Source organism: Taeniopygia guttata, chromosome 19 (assembly GCF_048771995.1).
Source record: "Taeniopygia guttata chromosome 19, bTaeGut7.mat, whole genome shotgun sequence".
Lineage (NCBI taxonomy): Eukaryota > Metazoa > Chordata > Aves > Passeriformes > Estrildidae > Taeniopygia > Taeniopygia guttata.
The window spans coordinates 5,097,648-5,117,108 of NC_133044.1; the positions used below are offsets into that span (position 1 = coordinate 5,097,648).

The 19,461-nt window shown below is 44.7% G+C and overlaps 1 protein-coding gene across 1 annotated transcript; it reads right to left on the reverse strand.

Annotated features, from left to right (window-relative positions):
- Positions 1–1,672: 1,672 nt before the first annotated feature.
- Positions 1,673–18,138, reverse strand: TMEM248 (transmembrane protein 248). The gene is made up of 7 exons (XM_002196694.7): positions 17,753–18,138; positions 9,629–9,803; positions 8,398–8,683; positions 6,750–6,900; positions 5,909–6,092; positions 5,294–5,437; positions 1,673–4,443 (listed from the first exon to the last, which is right to left on the reverse strand). Exons 2-7 carry the CDS (start codon positions 9,785–9,787, stop codon positions 4,423–4,425), a joined length of 945 nt encoding a protein of 314 aa, XP_002196730.2. The 5' UTR covers positions 9,788–9,803; positions 17,753–18,138; the 3' UTR covers positions 1,673–4,422.
- Positions 18,139–19,461: the final 1,323 nt, after the last annotated feature.

The window sequence follows — 19,461 nt, forward strand, 5'->3', positions numbered from 1 at the left end:
CTCTCGGGGATTCCCTTTCCAGCCCCTCCATCCTCAGCGATGCTCCCTTCAGGATCTTCCCACAGCCCCTCTGTCTGCAGGGATCCCCTGCTGCAGGACCCCATTTCAGACCCTCCATCCACAGGAATTCTCCTCCAGCCCCTCTGTCCTCAGGGATCCTCGTTCCAGCCCCTCCATCCTCCCCACTCTCCGAGGCCCCTCTGGATTTCCCCTCCATCCCTTGGGATCTCACTCCAGCCCCGCTGACATGCCTCAGTTTACCTCATCCTACAAATCCTTTCCCTGCAGGAATTCCAGGCTTCTCCCCCTGACCCAGATCCACGTTTGGTTTCTCCTTTCCAGGCACTTTCAGGTCCCCTGCATTGCCTGGGATCTCACGGAGGGTTTCCTTTTGGAAATGTGCATTTTTAAGCTGTTTCCCCCAATTCCCTGAGCTTTAAGGAACACAACCAGGCTTTTACGAGGGCGAGGCTCAAATTTAGGGGCACACCCATTGCTCTGAGCCCCACAGCAAACCCTTATCCCCCAAAATCACATTTTTTAGCCATTTGTCCCTTCTAGATGACAATTTTGTTTACACAGGGTCCAAGGACACCCGTTTTTCAATCCCTCACCTGAGCTGCCCCTAGGCTCTCATCCTTTCCCCACGAGAAAACCAAATCCTTGGTGTGATCATCCCATGATAATTAAAATAATTCCCACAGGGAATATTTTACCACCCTTCTAACTATAAAACCCCTTCTTGCTGGAATATTACCAGCAGGGATCCTTTCAAAAGACAAATGACATGCAAATGTGACATTTTTTGATTCACAAACGTTTTTAAAAGCTGCTTTCTGCCTTGCCTTACTCTTTTTGTCACTACAGGTTGACTCTTATTGCTATTTATTCCATCGAGGTGCCCGAATCCTGTTGAAAGGAGCCCAAATAAAAAGGCAGCCCAGGGAAATCTATGCTTAGATCCCAACAGTTTCTTTAACATCCTGTAAATAAACATCTTCAAAAGGTAAATAAAAGGGAATTTTGGTTCTGCCAGGAAGCCTTGCAGGGCAGAACAGAGCCTGGAGCAGCTGGGATGATCCAGTTTTTAGCTCTCAGTAATCACAGAGAGCTGTAAAAACCCTTTTAAAAGGAGAAACACAACCCAAGCTGTCCCAGGAAGGGACTGAGGCTGTGAGGAGCCCCTGCAGGGCTCTGGGGGCCAGCGACAACTCAGCAATGGGCTGCAGGAAAATCCAAACCTTTCTTTTGGTCACGGAGCTCTTCCCAGCCCCGGCTCACAGACACTCAAGGTCAGGCCTCAGACTGCACCCAAAAATTTGGCAAAAGCTGAGAGAAAGGACCCACAATGGATCCTTTGTGTGTGTGTGCAGCTCCTGAGCATCTCCCAGGACAGGGCTGGCGCTCAGGAATCCAAATTTCAGTGACAAACAAGTCCCAGGAGTTAAACAGAAACAGGGGCTGCTACCTTCAGATTGATTTTCTCCCTGCCAGGCAATTCATCACCAGCAAGGTTTTGATGAGTGCTGGAGGGAAAAAGAGAATTTACAACCCAAATTCAATTTCATTTTGCTGCAGATTTTTCCCTCATTTCCTCCTGTGCTCCAGATAATTTTGGTTGATTTATAAAACCTCTACAGCCACTAGACTGGAAAAAAAAAGACAGCAAGGATAAACTTCATAGTTTTTATTCTGCAAAGCAATATGCACATCTTACAAACACAAAAATTAATCTAGGAGAGAAATGTCATTTCCAAATCAGCTATTAACCATCATGCAACAAGACAAGTGAAATGTAAGAATGAAACAAAAAACAAAAAACAGCCATCTCAAACCCTACAATCACCTGCAGAGGGTTGAAACCAAGGCTCAGATTTTCTATGTAATGCCAAAGAAAATGCAAAAAAAAAAAAAAAAAAAGAAAATGGCAGCTTTCTAAGAACAAGAAAACACGTACAAATAGAATCAAAACTGATTCAAGTCATAGTTAAAAAGAAAAAAGAAAACAAAAAAAGGAAAGATCAATATGATCTGAACTTTAATATTAAGTTTTAACTCTTCTGTTTGGCTGCATTTAACTTTGTACATCGCCTGGGAACAATCCAATATTCCTCAGCATTCCAGCACTTCGGCCTGCTGGGACACCCTGCACCTCCCTGCTGCAGTGCAGGGGGCAAAAGGATGAACTAAAGCCAAAAAATCCAATCTCCAACGTTCTCCCTTTTGCATCTGTGGGTGACAATCTTTAATATTCCTGGGGGGTGCAGCAAGTGGGGCAGAAGTCACCAAGCAGGCTCCTTTCATTCCCAAATGGTTCCCCGACAGCCCAAATTCCAGCTGGGACATTTGGGGTTGGAATTTGGTGAAGGAGAAAGGATTTGCTTTGCTTTCCTGGAGGAGCCAGGTGATATTGGGTGGTTTTTGGGTATTTCCAAGATTCCTCTCTCCCAATCCATCTCCTATTCCTGCCTTTGGTCCCCAGATCAAGCCACCCTCTGAGGCAACTCTTGGAGTGAGGATTAGCACAGGAGGCTTGTGTGATTTAGGAACAGCTCAGGCTGGGATTTAGGAACAGCTCAGGAGAAGCTCTGGGCCTGTTTCACTCCTCTGCCTCATCCCAGGGAAGCAGCAGCCGCCCACAGCAGCATCAGGAGAAAACTGGAAGCTTCTTTTTATCCCTAAACTTCAAACCAGGCCACCTCTAAAGCTTTGCCTAAACATTCCCTGGAGGAAAATATGTCAGGTAAATCCCACTTGGGGAACTGAAACTGTGGGAGGAAACGTGTTCTGAAGGAAACTGTGACTGCTCAAACACCCTTAACACTCGTGAACTTACTGAAGTCCCGACACACACAGACCTGGAGTGGTGTCTGGAGGGATCAAACTGGGAATTTTCTGCCAGCATCACTGAGACTATGAGATTCTCACTTGGCTCTTTTCTTCTGTGGAGTTTGGAGCAAAAGGAGGAGGGGAAAAAAAGCCTGTGGGGAGGAATGAAGGAATGAATGAATGAAATCTGGGAGAAAAGTAAAAATTCAATTAAGGCAACCAGTGAAATTTAAAAGCAGTGGTGGAAATGTCTGCAGGAAGAGCCTAAACCTTGAAATTAAGGAGGCTGCTCAAGGAACCAGGAAGAAAAAACAGCAAAAGGCAGAATGGAGAAGGGAGAAATGCACAGACTCAAATCTCTGACTGAAGAATGCACACAGAGAACAGAAGGGGTTTCACTGGGTGGTTTCTTTGACCTTCCTCACAGGAGCCCCACTTTTGTGGCCATTTTCCCCTGAGTGGACGGCAGAAAATGGCAATTTAAGGAATTTAATGCCAGAGCTCAGCAGTGCCAATGGCAGCTGCCCCTCAGAGCTGCAGGCACAGTCCCAGAGTGAAGCTCTGGAACAAACTCTGGGATCTCTTTTCCTTTCACTCTTTGCACTTGCCCAAGGCTGTGCAGAGCCCCAGCAGGCTGTTAATACAATACATCTTTTTATTAAGTTTCACTTTCTAGAAAGAAAAGGGAAAAAAAAAAAAAAAAAAAGGGAAAAAAGTGTACAGACAGCTGCTCTGCAGCAGAGACACACAATCCTGGCTGGAGGGCTGGGGATGGGAGGCCAAGTGGAAAAGTTTTCCAGATAGTCTCTGTGCTGACTGGGTCTCTGGCATTCAGCAAAGCCAAATGAAATACCAAAAAAAAACAAACCAAAAAAAAAACCCCAAAAATACAAACCAAAAAAACAAACCAAAACAAAAAAATCAAACAGTTCTTTTCAGTAAGTAACAGTTTAAAATGGGACTTCACTTCTTAATTTTTTACTATGAATAAAAGCACAAGTTTGTCCTAAATACAGCACTATTAAAATGTGAATATGTATTTTTTTTCTTCCAAAAAAGAAAAAAAAATCTAAAACGTTGATATCTTTTCTTGCAAGCAAGGAGCAAATGGAATAAAGTATTAGGCCACACAAACACACATTGAATTCATGTTGTAGATTGGTGGCTCTGGAAATGCAGGATTATATCAAAGGTGCATACTTGGTTCAAACACACTGTACAGATTGGGCAAAAAACCAAACATCTCCTGGTTGGTTTGAGACACTTGCAAAGGCATCTTCACCTGCCCAGGTGCAGCTAGACAAAAATCTCTGCCTCTGTGGAGCTTTTTCACTGGAGTTATCTACACCAACGTGGGGCTGTCCCAGGGCAGGGCCGGAGCATCCCGACCACGCCACGGGACAAGCACATCTGCTCAGAATTACTCTGGATATTCTGCTTTTATAAATATGTACAAATCAATTACAGGCACTTTGAAATGTCTTTGGTTGGAATAAACCAACATTGCAAGGTAATGGATTCACAGAGTGTTAAGACCCAGGCTGGGTTCAGCAGGCAATGGTTTCGGTCGTTCTCAGGAGGAGAGGGGGGGGTTTATGCTTCTGACAAAGCAACCTGGAAAAAAAAAACCAAAGGAAAAGCAAATATTTAATTAAAGGCAAATTCTTAATCCTGTAACAGTGATATGATTTATCTCTGTGAGCTGGCAGAGCTGTCCTTGACTTTTCAAAGCAAGCCTGGAAAGTCTGACTTGGAAATAAAATCAAAGCGAGTCTGAAGGCGTTTTGTACTTTGCAAAAATCAATAGAATGAAAGTTCCAAACCACCCAAAACCAAAAAAAAAAAAAAAAAAAAAACCACCACAAAAACCACCCCAAACTACAAAACATCATTAGGACCAAAAGGTGACAACACTGGCTTCCTACTGCTCAATTAAATATATCCATATTTAATCCTTCAGGCAAACTGCAGGTCCCCAAAGTAATGCTGAACAATGATTCTTTCAATAGCTTTGTTCCTGTTTTTAACTTAATTCTAATTAACAACCAATTACTCTTTCAACAGCTTTGTTTTTAACTTAATTCTGATGAACAACACTTAGAATTATGTATCATGTTTTACTCAAGGTTTTCAGTCTGTTGTGGCAAAAGATAATGAATAAATGAAGATTTAATGCCACTATTCATTGCTTCACACAAAACAGTTCAAGCAACACCAGAATTACCACAGAAGAGTCAAGCCCAGCACTTCCTGAGCTGCAATAATCCATTTCTGGAGGACGGAAATCTCATTTTGAGGATCTCCAAAGCACTTGTGTGGATTTTATAACCCCTACCTGCACTGTCCACAGTGAAAGGCAATTAAATCCCCATCTCCAGAGACAAGAAAAACCAGTCTGTCCTCTGCCCAACAGGAGCTTTTCTCTGTTTCCTTATCAGATCAGGATTTGTTACCACACACTCACCTTTTCAGAGCAGAATTCTGTGTTGCTTTGCCTCAGTTTGCTTGGTCTGCCTTTAATGACTGCATAGCAGAACATTGTGATCACCATCACAAAGAGGAAGTAACTGGTGTGCATGAGGTGCAGGTTTATTAGAGAGCGGTCATCCTGCACACAGAAAAGCAAATTAAAACCATTTACTGACTTAGCATTTGGCATTAAAGCAATAATTACCAAATCAACACAGAAATTACTTCATTAATCAACTTTCTCCCTTTTACACAGCAATGGGAGTGATTCTGAATTGTGGCACAAAATGTTTATTGTGATAAAGATCTGCATTAGGGATATTTTTCCAAATATTGGCAGAGGCTTTTGCGAAATGCTTTCAAAGCATAAATGGTGGTTATTAAGAGCTGTGAGGCACGTGGATGAAGATCATCAAATCCATTAGGGTGGAGCATTCTCAGCCCTCACACCACACAATAAACCAGCAGCAAAAATGACAATTTTAGGAACCATATCCAATGAAACTACACAATAAAACAGCAGCAAAACCTGAAAATTTTAGGAACCATATCAAATGAAACCAGAGCTAAGCATTTACTGAAAACACGAGAGGAACAGCCCAGCACTTACATCTGGAACTATAACAGTTAGTTTGGGATTTAAAGCATGGTAGACTTTGCCAATTGCTCCCTTGTAACACCAGAAGGGGTTGTAATCCTGGGCATATTTTGTGTTCGAGTCCCTGGCCGTGGTGAAGATCTTGTACCACAGAGTGGCATTGCTGTAGGTTTCAGGAACACAATGTGGTGGCTGACTGCAAGAAAACAGAAATAATCAGCACCCTGAAATGTATTTTCCATGTTCAACCAGGACAACTTTGCTTCTCAAAACATGGTTTTAGTTTGGGCCTTCCAAAGCAACAGTAAAACCCCAAAGTTTAAGTTAAAAAACCCCAAAAGCCACATGATTGCTATGCTAAAATCAGAATTTAACTGCATGTTGTTGCACTAAGCTAACATCCCACAGCTTAATTGGGAAAACACTGGTTTTCCTAAGGCTTCCCACAGCCTGGGGTTCTCCAGGCTGGATGGAACAGTGTCAGGGAATCCAGAGAAGACAGAGGGAAGATATTTTGATGAAGGCAAAGCAGCCTTTGCCTTGTGCTGATCTCTCAGCAGGGAAGAGGGTGAGAACCTCAGTGTCAAATCTCATCTCTGAAACTTAATTATAAGGTAAATCCCTTAAATTTCCACGGATTCTCTTGCTCCCAGGGAAGTTTAAATCACAGCTGAAAGGCAGGCATGGGCCAAAAAATCTCTAAGACAGCAGAGGTTTTGTGACAAATGTTTCACCATGGGGGAAGGAGTGCAAGGACATAATTTCCATGATTAACAGGAATTTTCATGAGGAGGTAAGGAGTCAGAGGAATGAATGAGGCAGGAAACAGCCCCTGGGGCAGAGCTGCACTTACACTGTGACTGGGAACACGTTGCTGGCTGCTGTCACAGTCATGCAGGTGGTGAACACGACCTGCTCGCAGTGGCCGTGCAGGACACAGTCATCAGAATTCCAGGCAGCTGGCAGGGTGAAGGTGATGTTTATCTCCTCGTGGGATTCTCTGCCTTTGAGAAAGAGACAAGGAAAGTTGGGGTTTGGGTCACAAAAGTATCTGAGCAACAATTGCTGGGAGAAGGAGAACACACAAATGATTCAGGCAGGAATTATCACCCTTTGGAGTCATCCTGGATCTTTGCAGGCAACAAAGAGAGCAAAAAGAAAAGTTAAAACCCAAAACAAACCACAAAATCCCCCAGCTGCTGCTCTTTCTAATCTCTCCCACCTCAGAACTGGGGTCATCAGGCTGCTTTCAGAAATTAAAAACTCTTTATAAGTGAAATCATGCATGTTCACAGACCTTTATTAGAAAAGCCTTTCTCCTCCTAAGAACTTTGTTCCACATCTGTTTTTTCTGATGCTCTCTTTTCAAACTAGAGATACTTGTGCAGAGAAAAAGGTGTCAGCAGATACTGAACTGCACATTAAGTCCTGTATGATAACTCCACATGGAGAAATTCAGATTGAAAACAAATCCAGGCTGCTGCAAATGGAACTTGCATTTGGTAGCTCTCAAAGCAGCAACAAAATAACAACAGAAAACCCAGTAATGCACATTTGCAGCTACTGGCAATGTCTCTCCACAGGTTCAAGACCTTCAACATTATTTAAAATGCAATTCTGGCTGAAAGCTAAAATACAGTGAGGTTCTATTATCAATTTCTATTAATTCTCTATGAACTCCTGTCAAAACTTCCTGGCAGGCAGCCAGAGAGCAGATTGGTCTCTGCACACCACAGAAGCCATAATCATCTTATCTGGTGCTGTTTGTGATATTAAAGCTGATTCACTTATGCATTTTAGATAAACTAGAATTTTTTAGGCAACATAATACTCTCTACTGCATCTATGTCACATTTGAAATGTCAGCTGAGGACTTGATGCATCAAGACAAAACTGAAGAGAGTCACTGTTAGGAATTTTGCTGGCTTAAAAATGACCTTCCATTGTCATTAGGTTTAATCATTTCAAACTGCCAAGCCTGATCTTGGCATGCCTGCAGGTTCTTTTCCATTCTGAATGCAGGGAAAAGTTCCTCTAACAAACAAGAGGAGGGCTCCATACAGGAATAAACTCAGAATAAATCTGAGTGTTCTCAGAACACATCTGTGTTCTGTGCATAAGAGTTATCTCACCCATAGGAAGCTGTAAATTTTTATTTGATTATATAGTTATTAAAATCATACAATTATTTGGAATCATAGAATGGTTTGGATTGGAGGGGGGCCCGAAAACAATCTTGTTTCACTCCCCTGGCATGGCCAGGGACACCTTCCACTAGCCCAGGCTGCTCCAAGCCCTGTCCAACCTGGCCTTGGGCACTTCCAAGGATGGGGCAGCCACAGCTCCTGAGTACTCATAACGCTCACAATAAAGAATTTCTTCCTAATATTTAATCTACACCTACTTAGTTTCAGTTAGAAGCCAAACCCCCCGAGAAAGGTTAGAAGAAACCTCTAAAAGCCAACTGTAACCTGGATTTTTAAAGGTCCAGCCTTGCCTACCTGAAAGCCCAATCTGGTGCCCAAAAATTGTGGAGCTGAGGTGTGTGACATTGCGAGAGTATCCCCCAAAAGGTCTGAGAGGGTCCAGGGTCAGCGTGATGGTGACAGAGATGTTGATGGGACCAGAGTCCTCGAGGGTCTGTGGGGACTGCGTGGAAGACCGGGCCTGCCCGCTGGTCACGGTGCTCTCTGGAGTTGTGGTGTCGTTCAGGAGGTGCTTCAAGGTTTCATTCTCAGATATACAGAAATCCAAATCATTAAACCTCAGCAGGAAAGTATTCCAGTCCTTAAAACAAAAGGGGAGATTTCAAGCCCATGAGGGAGCTCACGCCTCGCTCGGTCCGTCCCGCCCGGTTCCAGGCCATTGAACAAAAATCACACGGCTCACAGAGCAACACAAACACCAGCAGGGCTGGCTCAACTACAGCAAAGTTGTTTGTAGAAGCCAGATGGGTTCAGTCCCAGCTCCCTCCCCTGAGCCAGGAAGGAAACTCAGTCTGCTCACAGAATTCCCAGAATCAACAGGTTGGAAGAGACCTTCAAGATCACGGAGTCCAACCCAGCCCCAGCACCTCAACTAAACCCTGGCACTGAGTGCCACATCCAGGCTTTGTTAAACGCACCCAGGGATGGGGACTCCACCACCTCCCCAGGCAGATCATTTATGAACTTTATCACTCTTTCCATGAAAATCTTTTTTCTAATATCCAATCTATATTTCCCTTGGCGCAGCTTGAGGCTGTCTCCTCTGATTTTGTCAGTGCTGACTGGGAAAGGAGACCAACCCCACCTGCCCACAGCTACCTTTCAGGAGCTGTAGAGTGACAAGGTCACCTCTGAGTCTCCTTTTCTTCATGCTAAACACCCCCAGCTCCCTCAGCTGTTCCTCACAGGACTTGTGCTCCAAACCCCTCACCACGCTCTGGGGTGAGTGGTTTCTGCCCAGGTTTCCCTCATTACAGGACAGTGCTGAGAGAAGAAGTTCCCCAAACCAGCTAAATAAACAGAGTAACACCTAAATAACAAACTGAAAGGTTCCTAGCCACAGCAGGGAAGATCCATGACAGATGATTTGGCCTCATCATTGATATAAAACAACTAACAAACACTCACCCCAACAGCCCTTCTGAAAGTAAAATGGAGACACCCCCATACAACACTGTGCCCTCTAGAAGGGAAAAAAAATTAACTTCAGGCATGTTTTCCAAATGAACATAATTTCTGCACGTACCTCTGTCATTTCTGGGGATTTGATCTCCTTGATTTTGAAGAAGTAGCCCAGTGTCAGGAAGGCGATGGCCATGGCGCTCACGCTGATCATAAAGACCACGAGCGGAGGGCGGCTGCTGATATAAACCTTCAGGTTCTCCAAGAGGTTTATGTAGAACATTATTCTGATTGTTCACCTGAGGGGAAAGAGTGTTCCAACAGAGTCACTGGACTGTGTGTTACAGCTGGGGGGTGGTGGATCACAGACAGAAAGAGAGAAATGGGTTTGTTACACAGAATGGAGATTCGATTCCGGGGCTGTTCACTGAGCACAGAGCCTGGAACACAGCAGTGATCACAACAGGCTCCACATCACCTTCCCAGGGCTCAAAGTGCCAGCTGGGAATGGGTGTTAAGGAATGAGGGCTTCCAGCACAGCCCAGCATCTCTGATAAATAATAAAGCCAGTTCTTGCCTTTCTCCAGGCAGGGTGTCACTGCCACATTGTAATGCCAGTGATGTCTGAATGCACCAAGGTACAAATCAAACTTTGCACATCCTGTGAAAACTGAGGCTGGAGCCTTAAGGATCCCTCTTTACCCCATCCCAAACGCCTCTATTTTCAAAGCAGGATCTGAGAAACAGCCCTACGTTATTTAAGGCTTTTGCACCAAGAATCCTATGGACAGAAATACCCAAAAAAACTGCATTAAGGTGGAAGCTGGAAGACTCCTGGCCTTTATTTAATTCTTGCAGGATCTAGAACTTTTTGTTCTGTCTGTAAGCATAGCCAGGGAAGCTATGCTTCCTTACAAGCTGAGGAAATGTCCCAGGTCATTAATTCTTGCCCCAGATATAATATTTTGTCTGATTCCCCTCCTGAATTTTTATCTGCAGAGCCGAAAGACCCAAATTCTTGTATCAACTTCCCCATCTCCACGCCCAGGGAAAAACAAACAGCCAGGTGTTAAAGGGCAGCCTTGTGACAACTCCTTCAGAAGCTCTGCAAGGAGGAACTCCCGAGCCAACCTTTATCTTTGTCCTGCCTAAAACCCTGGCTGAAAAGGATTTTAACCCCAGCTAAACCACCAAGGCAGGAGCTGCTCCTAGCAATGTGCTGCTGATCTCCAAAATTCTGAGGGAAAGGCAAAAAGAATTTTGTACTGCGAGGGTTAAAGTTGGAACATCCAATAGAGATCTGGTAACATTTAATTAAGGCAGGGACTGCTCCTGACTCCCAGCATTGTCATTTACAATCCAGGTGTAGCAGGGCTGAAAAGTGGCAGCTCAGAGGAGGAGGGAGGCACAGGACAAGGCAGGGAGGGATATGTGATGTGATCTATTGATTTAAGAGAAAACAAAAGAAGAGTAAAGGACAAGCAGGCAGACAAAGACCTTTTCAGAGCCCGCAGAGTACAAGGATCCCAACTTCCTTGTGTATACTCAGGATTTTACTGGCAGGGATGCTTCAGCAGTTCCTGTTAGCAGAAGAAATATTGACAGAACCTGCAGAAGTGTCCCAGAGAGGGGAAAACCCAGCTCGGGGAGAAGAGACACAGGTACAGTGCCAACAACACAACCCTGGGCTGTGCCTGCTGACTCCCCACTCACCCTCCTGGCTGAAACCTGCAGAGACAGAGCTCTCCAGAGCTCAAGATCTCATCCTGATTTTATTCTTTTGCACCATCAACCCCTTTCCATCCACCCTGCAAAGGCCAGGAGGTTTTTCTCAGCGAGAAGCAGGTGCTGCAAACATCTCTGCAAACCCAGGGTGAAAAGCAGGGAAAGGAGAGGGATGAGAGGGGTGAAAGGTGATGAGAAATGTGCACCTTACCAGAACTTTGTCCCAGAGCAGCTGTGGCACAGCCTGGCAGGCCAGGGAAGGTGGCAGAAGGCAGAGGGACAGGGAGAGCTGGGGCTGGCAGGGATGGAGCTGGGAATGATCCGCCCTTCTGCACGTTCTGCCTATCTCGTCCCTGGCAGCAAATTCCTTAAAAGAGCCCGAGTTAAAAACCCCAAACACTCCATCCAGAAGCAAAATCCCAAACACTCCTTCTGGAAAAGTGGGAGACACATGGGGAGATGGAAAACCTAAACCAAAAGCAGACTTGTAGGCAGTGTCCCTCCTGAATTTCCTTTAGGAAATAACACAGATGCAGAGTTTATTGCAGTTTTTAATCAGGGCTGAGTGTCCCCCACAGCACATCCAGGGCTGGGATTCTTTTTTTAAAGGGGTTTCCAACAGCTCCACTACAATCTGTTTGCCACAGGGTCTAAACCAGCCATAAAAAACCCAGGATTTGCTGAAAATCCTACACAGGGAAATATTTGGGCTAATATTTTTATGTAAGAGATCACCAGCTTTTAAGTGCCAGTTGTTTAATATGCTGCCATAACTCACTGGCTTTGAAAGCAATTAGAAAATGCCATAAGCTGCAATTTCCGAGGAGTAATGTGCCTTTGGAGCATTTGGGAGGGAAAAGGGAACAACTGTGGATTTCAGTACTGGAGCTGACATGGAAACAGCAATGGGGGAAAGCAGAAGGATGAATGTTTCCATGCTGCTCCCTGAAGAATTACTGATTTTTTAATAATAGTACTTAAGTAACTTTAATTGTCACAGAATTTGTGATCCAGATCAGTGCATTACATCAAAGTGTCTACGGACTTTCAAACTTACTTAAACTCCTCTCTGTAAGAATCACATTGCATCACAACTCTTCTGCCAGCTCTAGTAACTAACTTCCTCCTCTGTGTAAATGAGTAACTTCAAGAATATAATTTAAACTTTTATTTCTTGTTCACAGAGTTAAAAAAAAAAAACAACAAAAAACAACAAACCAAACCAAAACAAAACAATGCTTTTACCTCCTGGCAGGTCAGGCAAGCAAGATCAGATTTCACTTTTTAGCCAAATAAATAATTTAGTGAGTGGCTCTAATGACTGCTGCTGCCTCTCTCCACTCCAGCAAAGCCTTTTAATACTCGGTGCAATAAAAATCTTCCCAGTCAGACTAAACAAGGAGCTCAAGAATGAAAACTGCCAGGCTGGAACATTGGCCAGCAGCTCCAAGGTAATTGCTGGGTAGTGAGGGATGTTCAGCAGCAGTTACAGCTGCTGGAACTCGCCAGGAAACCCTGGAGATGTTGTGCTCTTAAATCAGCATCTACAAACCCAGGCAGAGAAAAAAATTAAAATGGTAAAGGGGGGAAATACAACAGTTTAATCTGTCAGAGTGCCAGAGAAACACAGAATTGAGCAGCCAACTCAAAAGCAAGAAGATATTGTACAATTTGGGGAGATTTCCTCCAAAACAGCTCCTGACAGCAACCTCAAAGGAGCAGCATTGTGAATTCCTCTTTCTTGGTGTATGAAAGAGTGTGGAAAAGGAAGCTGCTGAAATAGACTGATGAGATTTTCAAGGCTAAATTGCAAACAAGGAAAATCTGGAAGTCTATTGCAAAGACCAAAAAGTCAATGCAATGAGTCACAGCTGAAGTATTAAATTCCCATTTGGAGGCTTAATATCAAAGGAGCTGAATTCCTAAGAACAATAAAAAACCCATATGCTGCACTAAAGCAGGTATTGAAAGCAAAACTGCAGTTGGCAAAGTGAAAAGAAACCAAAACCAAAGATTAATTTTAAAGAGATCAAAGTCATTTGACATTTTTGTCAATAATGTCAACTACCACCCTGCCACTAGAAAGCTTAAAATTATGGAATTTCCTCACAGATATTTCCCCTTCTTGTTGTGCAGGCAAGGGAATCACTCTAGAGGAAGGGTTTAAATGTAAAATCACCACTGAAATATCCTAAAGAGGAAAAGGGCAGGAGGCAGCACTGCCTATCCCAGCATTTCTCCTTTAGGATCTCACAAGTTTTTCCATTCTCAACATCTCATTGCACAGAACAGTGTTCAAATTGAGCTGTGCAGCTCAAAAAAATAAATCAATTGTGTTGTCAAAGGTGCCCCACTCCCAGGAGAGTAAAGGGGTTAGGAAATGGGTCAGCTCAGGGTTAACCATTTTAAATGAAAATTATGTCATGTGCCAAAGGAATATTTACAAATACAAATCAAACAGACCATGGGAAAGCAGACAAAAATAAATGCAAACAAGTCAACACCTTCAACAACAACAAACAGCAGCAGGCACCAAAAAGCATCTTTCATTTGGATTTCTTCTCTTCAAATTTGATGTCTAAGAGTGAAAATAAAGCAAAATGGAAACCAGAGTTGTATGAGCTGGGGATGCCGATGGGGCTGGTGCTGTTTGAGGGTGACAGGGACATGGGGACAAGCCTGGCAGTGAAACCAAGCTGTGTGGGAAGGATCTGGACAGGCTGCAGAGGTGGCTCTGAGACAACCTGATGAGGTTCAAGACCAAGTGTAAGGAAGGGTAACTTCACCATCCTTACATCTGGGAAAAATAGAGGTGCAAGGATCTACAGCAGCTTCAGATCATCTTTTTTAGGAAGTGGGATGAAATTTCTCAGTGTAAAATGTTCCCCAGCAGCAGCAGGGCGGGCAGGAAGGAGGAATTCATCCTGGAGGAATCCTCCAGGGCACAGCACTACCTCTGTCCAGCTGAGCCTCCTCCCCTCCTTCAGCGAGAACAAAAGAAAACAAAAGCAACAACTCCTAGGAAATGCCAGCAGGTTTCTCCTCAGCACACAGGGAGGGAAGCAATCAGGGCGTGTGGAGGAGGAAACTGCACAAAAACATCACCTTGGCTCCTTGAATCCAACCCAATCTAACCCCGGGATCAGCAGATGTGCACAAACACATCTGCTCCAGTGGGAGATAAGGGGAATTGGCTCCAGCCAGAACTGGCTTATCAGTTTGCTGAGCTATTTTATTCACAAATATGTTTACTGATTAAAAAATCCATATTTTCCTGGAACCTGGAAGCTGAAAATGGCAGTGAAATGGCTTTGCATATGAACTGCACAGGGCAGGAGGGAACCAGCACCTGGAAATGTGGGAAAGGACATTCCTTCCTCCTGGAATCCTGATAAAGGACCAGGATGCAGAATATGAACAAAAAGCAGTGACTTGCACAAATAGAAAGAAGCATTAAATGTTTCTTTTCACCTCTCAAAACACTTTTCAAAGCTTAATTAATCATTTCAACATCCCCAAGAGGGGCACCAACAGCAAACATTTCAGGTCTGCCCGTGAAGCAAAGCCAAGGAAGAGAAGCAATTTGGTGAGTGACAGAAAATTTTAAAGATCAAATTTAGACTGAATTTCAAACGCCCAAATTCCTGACTTTCAACTCTCTATAAAGACAGAACACTTGAAAAAAAGGTCAATGATGTAAAGAATAAAAAGGAAAACAAACATTACTCAATCTGTGTGTGACAGCCCCTCCCAACAGACTTGTGTTGTTCAAAAAGTCTGGTGAAATCACCACAAGCACCTGAACTTTGTGCCAGCTGTTACTCTGGGGACAGCAAAGTTGATTTCCATTTCCCACTGGAAGAAAAATTCGTGCAGAAACAGGCAAATCCAAACAAGTTCCAAGTATTTTTTATATGTTCTCAGTTCTTAAAAATGATGAATGAGAAAAGGCAAGGAAAGTTAAAAGTCAGGAAGCAGCAATAGAGTGAGGAAGCTTTTTTCCCCTGGTTCAATGAACCCTGAATTCTGACTTTTGTTAGAAGTGAAAAACATAATTTAAAACATACCCAGCTGTAAAATCAAAATGAACTCAACCTCTGGTAGAAAATGAGACATTTTGGTGCCAAACTTGAAGCAGGCATCTCTGTCTGCCAAGAGCCTGTGCCATGGGAATGAATCCCCTTCCATCTAAAAGAGCTCATGGCCATTTTGAAACCTTCCAGCTTTACCAGGTCCAAGTCACGACTCCCAATGTGAGTTACCATAACCCAAATCACGGAATAAAACACACAATAATAGATGAAGGACTTTGAATTTGTATTAAAAATGCTATTCTGGTTACTGCTGCTTAGCATGAGAACCTGGGGGAGGGAAGGAAAAGTAAAATTATTCCATTTTACAGGACCTTTAAAGATCCACTAGAAATCAAAAAATGCAGGATGGATTTACTGAGGAATTGTGAAAATTCTCAGTAACTCTCCAATAATCACAAACTGGTTGAATGATCAGTTCAAGGTTAATTGTTGACTTCATTAAAGGTACTCATTAAGGAGTGTGGGACCCAATTCAGCAGTGAAAGTGCAGAGAAATGCCAGGAAAAGGCTCTTCAGTCTGTAATGAGAACTGTGAGGAGACAGGGATGCAGACAGATACACAGCTTGAATCACAAGCAGAAAAATGACTGACAAGCTGAGGAAATGGCAGCTTTGGGGAATGGTAAATTCAGAGTTTGGGTGTGGAAAGAAGGGAGAGAAGCAGCAAAACAGCCAGTGGCCACTGATGGAAATAGAAACAGCAGCAAAACCAACCGAAATGAGGGAGCTGGGACACAGCTGAGATATCAAAGCTATGGCTGGAATATTCTCATGTCTGTGTGCTTCACCCCCACTGCACAAAGCAAACAGCACCTCAGCCTGCTCAGCCCCAGCTGGGCGAGTTCACTCTCCATTTCACAGATTAACAAACCCCCAAACGCCAGCACACACACAGGTTTTCACCCAAAACAAAGCCTGGGAGTTCTGAGCCCTGCTTTAGTCACAGGTCAGGACAGTCTTGGAAAGAAAATGAATTCCCAGGCAGACACACTTTGGGTAAGGGGAGGTTTGGGAAGAGCAACACAATCCTGACACCAGCAAGTTTCATTAACAGTTTAGGGCTAGATTGCTAAACCAGCTTCATTTCTCAAAGCCTGTGCTGCTATTTAATAAAAAAGAAGATGATCCCAGCTGCCAGACCCACAGAATGAGCTCAGGGGGTGCTCCAGGAGGGGTCTGGATGTGCCAGGCTTTGTCCCTCTGTCCCCAGCTGACAAAGGACACCCAGCTCTGTCCCCTGCCCTCGGCTGGCCACTCTCAGAGCACAGGGACTATTTTGTTTTCTCAGGTGGCCTTTCAAGCTCTTGTCTTTCAAGCAGAAAAGAAGAATTACATTCCAGCAGAGCCACTCCTCAAATCAGGGCAGGTAACAAAGCCACCCTGGGCTTAACCCTGCCTGATGGGCCGGGCTCAGGAGCGATTTCCAGGCACAATTCAGAATTATCCGTGCTGGGGGCTGCCACAGAATTTCTGTCAGGGCTGTGCAGGAGCTGGAGCGCAGCCACCGCCGGGATTATTCCCGGGCACGGGCAGGTGCAGCTCCCCGGTGAAACCCGAGCCGCCGTGTCCTGCCCAGAGGCACAAGGATTCATCGGGGAGCGTTTCCTGCAACTCAGCCCTCGGAAAAAAAGCCGCAATCATCATTTACCACAAGTGCCAGGCCCAGGATTCCTTCCCCACCACGCTGCTCCAGCCGCCAAACTTCGGGGAAGTTCAGCGAGGATGTGGAGAGAAACCTCAATTAATGAATCCTTATCTGCGCCTATATGCCTGCCAGAGCAATAATTCCCCCTCCAGAGCTAATCCTGGAAATAAACTTCCCCAAAGACAAACCCTAAAGCACAAAAAAAGGGAAAAATAAAATCCCAGCCGTGCTGTAATGTGTTTTTTCCCAGGGTGATTCGGATCCACGCTTTGGATGCACCGGCAGGGATGGAGCAGCCATGTTCCAGGCATGATGCACCAGGAATTTTAGTATTAAAACCATCACTAGTCAAGTTAAACTCCGCCCAAAAAAGTGAAATAGGATGAAATACGTACGTATAGAAAATTGGGGAAAACATCCCAAAACAACCACACAATAAAAAGCCCAAGGCAGGAATCAACGTTCAGAGGCTATCTGGAAACACAACTATTTTTAGCGCTACAAAAATTATTATTTTTCACTGTTTTTTTTTTTTCCCCGCTACGACGCCACGCATACAAACTTCAAGCCGACGACATAATTTTTATATATAAATAACAAAACCAAACCGAAGCTACGACCGCGCAGCCGAGCCAAACCCGCCCGAACCCCGCGGGGCTCGGGGGCAGCGCGGCGGTGCCGCTGCCCGGGGCTCTCCCCGGGGGCTCTCCCGGTGCTGCCCCAGCCCCGGAGCGGCCTCACGGCGGCCTCATCCCCCACACAGCCGCCCCCGTTCGCTCCTTACCGGCGTCCGCGGCGGGGCTCAGGCCGCCGGGCCGGGCCGGGCGGGGCTCAGAGGCGGCGGCGCTGCCGTGCGGGCGGGCTCTGCACCATGGTGGTGCCCTGGCGGGGCTGCGGGCACGGGCGGACGGGCAGCGGGGGAAAGAAGCCGCTTCCCGGGCAGCCCCGGGCCGGACACACGGACAGGCCCCGATACCGGCCCCGCCTCCGCCGCCGCTTCCGGGCCGCAGCCCTGACCCCTCACCCGCCGACGGTGGCGCGGGGCGGACAAGATTGAGGCGGTGCCGGCAGCGCGGGAGGGGCCGGGAGAGGCATCGGGAATGGAACCTGGAATGGAACCGGGAACAGCGTCGGGAATGGAACCGGGAATTGAACCGGGAATGGAACCGGGAGAGGCACCGGGAACGGCACCGGGCCCTCACCGCGTTCCCTCCCGGCCCGGCCGCCGCAGCCCCGCGCTCGCGCTCCAGCCGCCCTCAGGATGTTCCCGCCTTCCCCCTCCCCTTTTCCTCCAAAAACCATCCCCAAACACCTTTTTTGTTATGTTTCCTGACATAAATACTTATTTGTAATAATAATAAATCCCAATATCCATTCCAATAGCTAAAAGTGTTCAGGGTTAAATCCTTAAAGCAAACAAACCTTCATTTGCATTTATCGTGATAAATAATAATATCGTTGGTTTATATTGCATTATTATAATTATTATATATTACTATTATTAAAATTAGTGTTATTAATTGATGACGTTTAGTATTAGTATTATTAATTGATTAATATGATGACGTTTCCACGAGGATAATGTGAGGTCTGGTGGAGCTGTTTACTGTCCCAGACAGCTGGGAGAAAACCTTCCCTAAATATTCTGCATTAAAATAAATTAATTATAAAAGAGAAATTAATAATTCTGCATAAAAATATTTGGGTGAAAAATAGTCCCTAAAAATGCTTTGGGAAGGTAAAATTCCAGCAGTCCCATGGGGATCTGAAAGGTCAGAAACCCAAAGATGACAGCACTGAATTAATGAGCGACAGTCACAATTAATGACTCCAGCATTTCCTGTAAAATATCTTCCTAACCACAGGAAATAAACACAGGAGTTCCCATGCAAAGAAATATTTTACAATAAAAGATCCAACCCGAGGAGCTGCAGAATCTTTGTTTTCAGTAAAACTGAGCTAAGAGCAGGAAAAATAAAGCGAATTTCTGACACTGATTGTGGGCACAGCACAGCACCTGTATTTTAAATAACTTTAAGGGATGGTATTTCCATTAAAGTCTCTGCTTTGCTATTTTTGGGGTCTCACCCAAACTTTGTGAGCACCTCTGTGTTCCAGCCCTGTTCAGGGATTACTCCAGGTGTGGAAATCCACCTTTTCTGACTAATTTAGTCAAATTTTGAGTAAATTTTTCATATTTACCCAAATCAAATTTGTCACATATACTCAAATCCATCTTTCCTGACTAATTTACTCCAAACACCCCCTCTGTGGTGCCTTGATTACAAGATGGCAATGTGCAAAAAAAGATATTTTAGTTACAAACTCCTTCCCAAATGCTTCATCACCCCAATGACTTCTCAACAAAGAAAATAAAAATAAACATTGGTACCCAGCCTGGAACTTGAAGGGCACTTGAGAATTGATGGAAATAGAAGAGATATTTGAAATTGATGGAAATAGAAGTAGATTCTCCCGACTCAGAGGGTGCAG

Excerpts from the sequence above, each read along its gene's own strand:
- TMEM248 (XM_002196694.7), bottom strand. The coding sequence starts at position 9,787 with ATGTTCTACATAAACCTCTTGGAGAACCTGAAGGTTTATATCAGCAGC. Across the intron at positions 6,093-6,749 it reads AACGTGTTCCCAGTCACAGT|TCAGCCACCACATTGTGTTC; the intron begins GTAAGTGCAGCT and ends GTTTTCTTGCAG. Across the intron at positions 5,438-5,908 it reads TAACTGTTATAGTTCCAGAT|GATGACCGCTCTCTAATAAA; the intron begins GTAAGTGCTGGG and ends TTCTGTGTGCAG.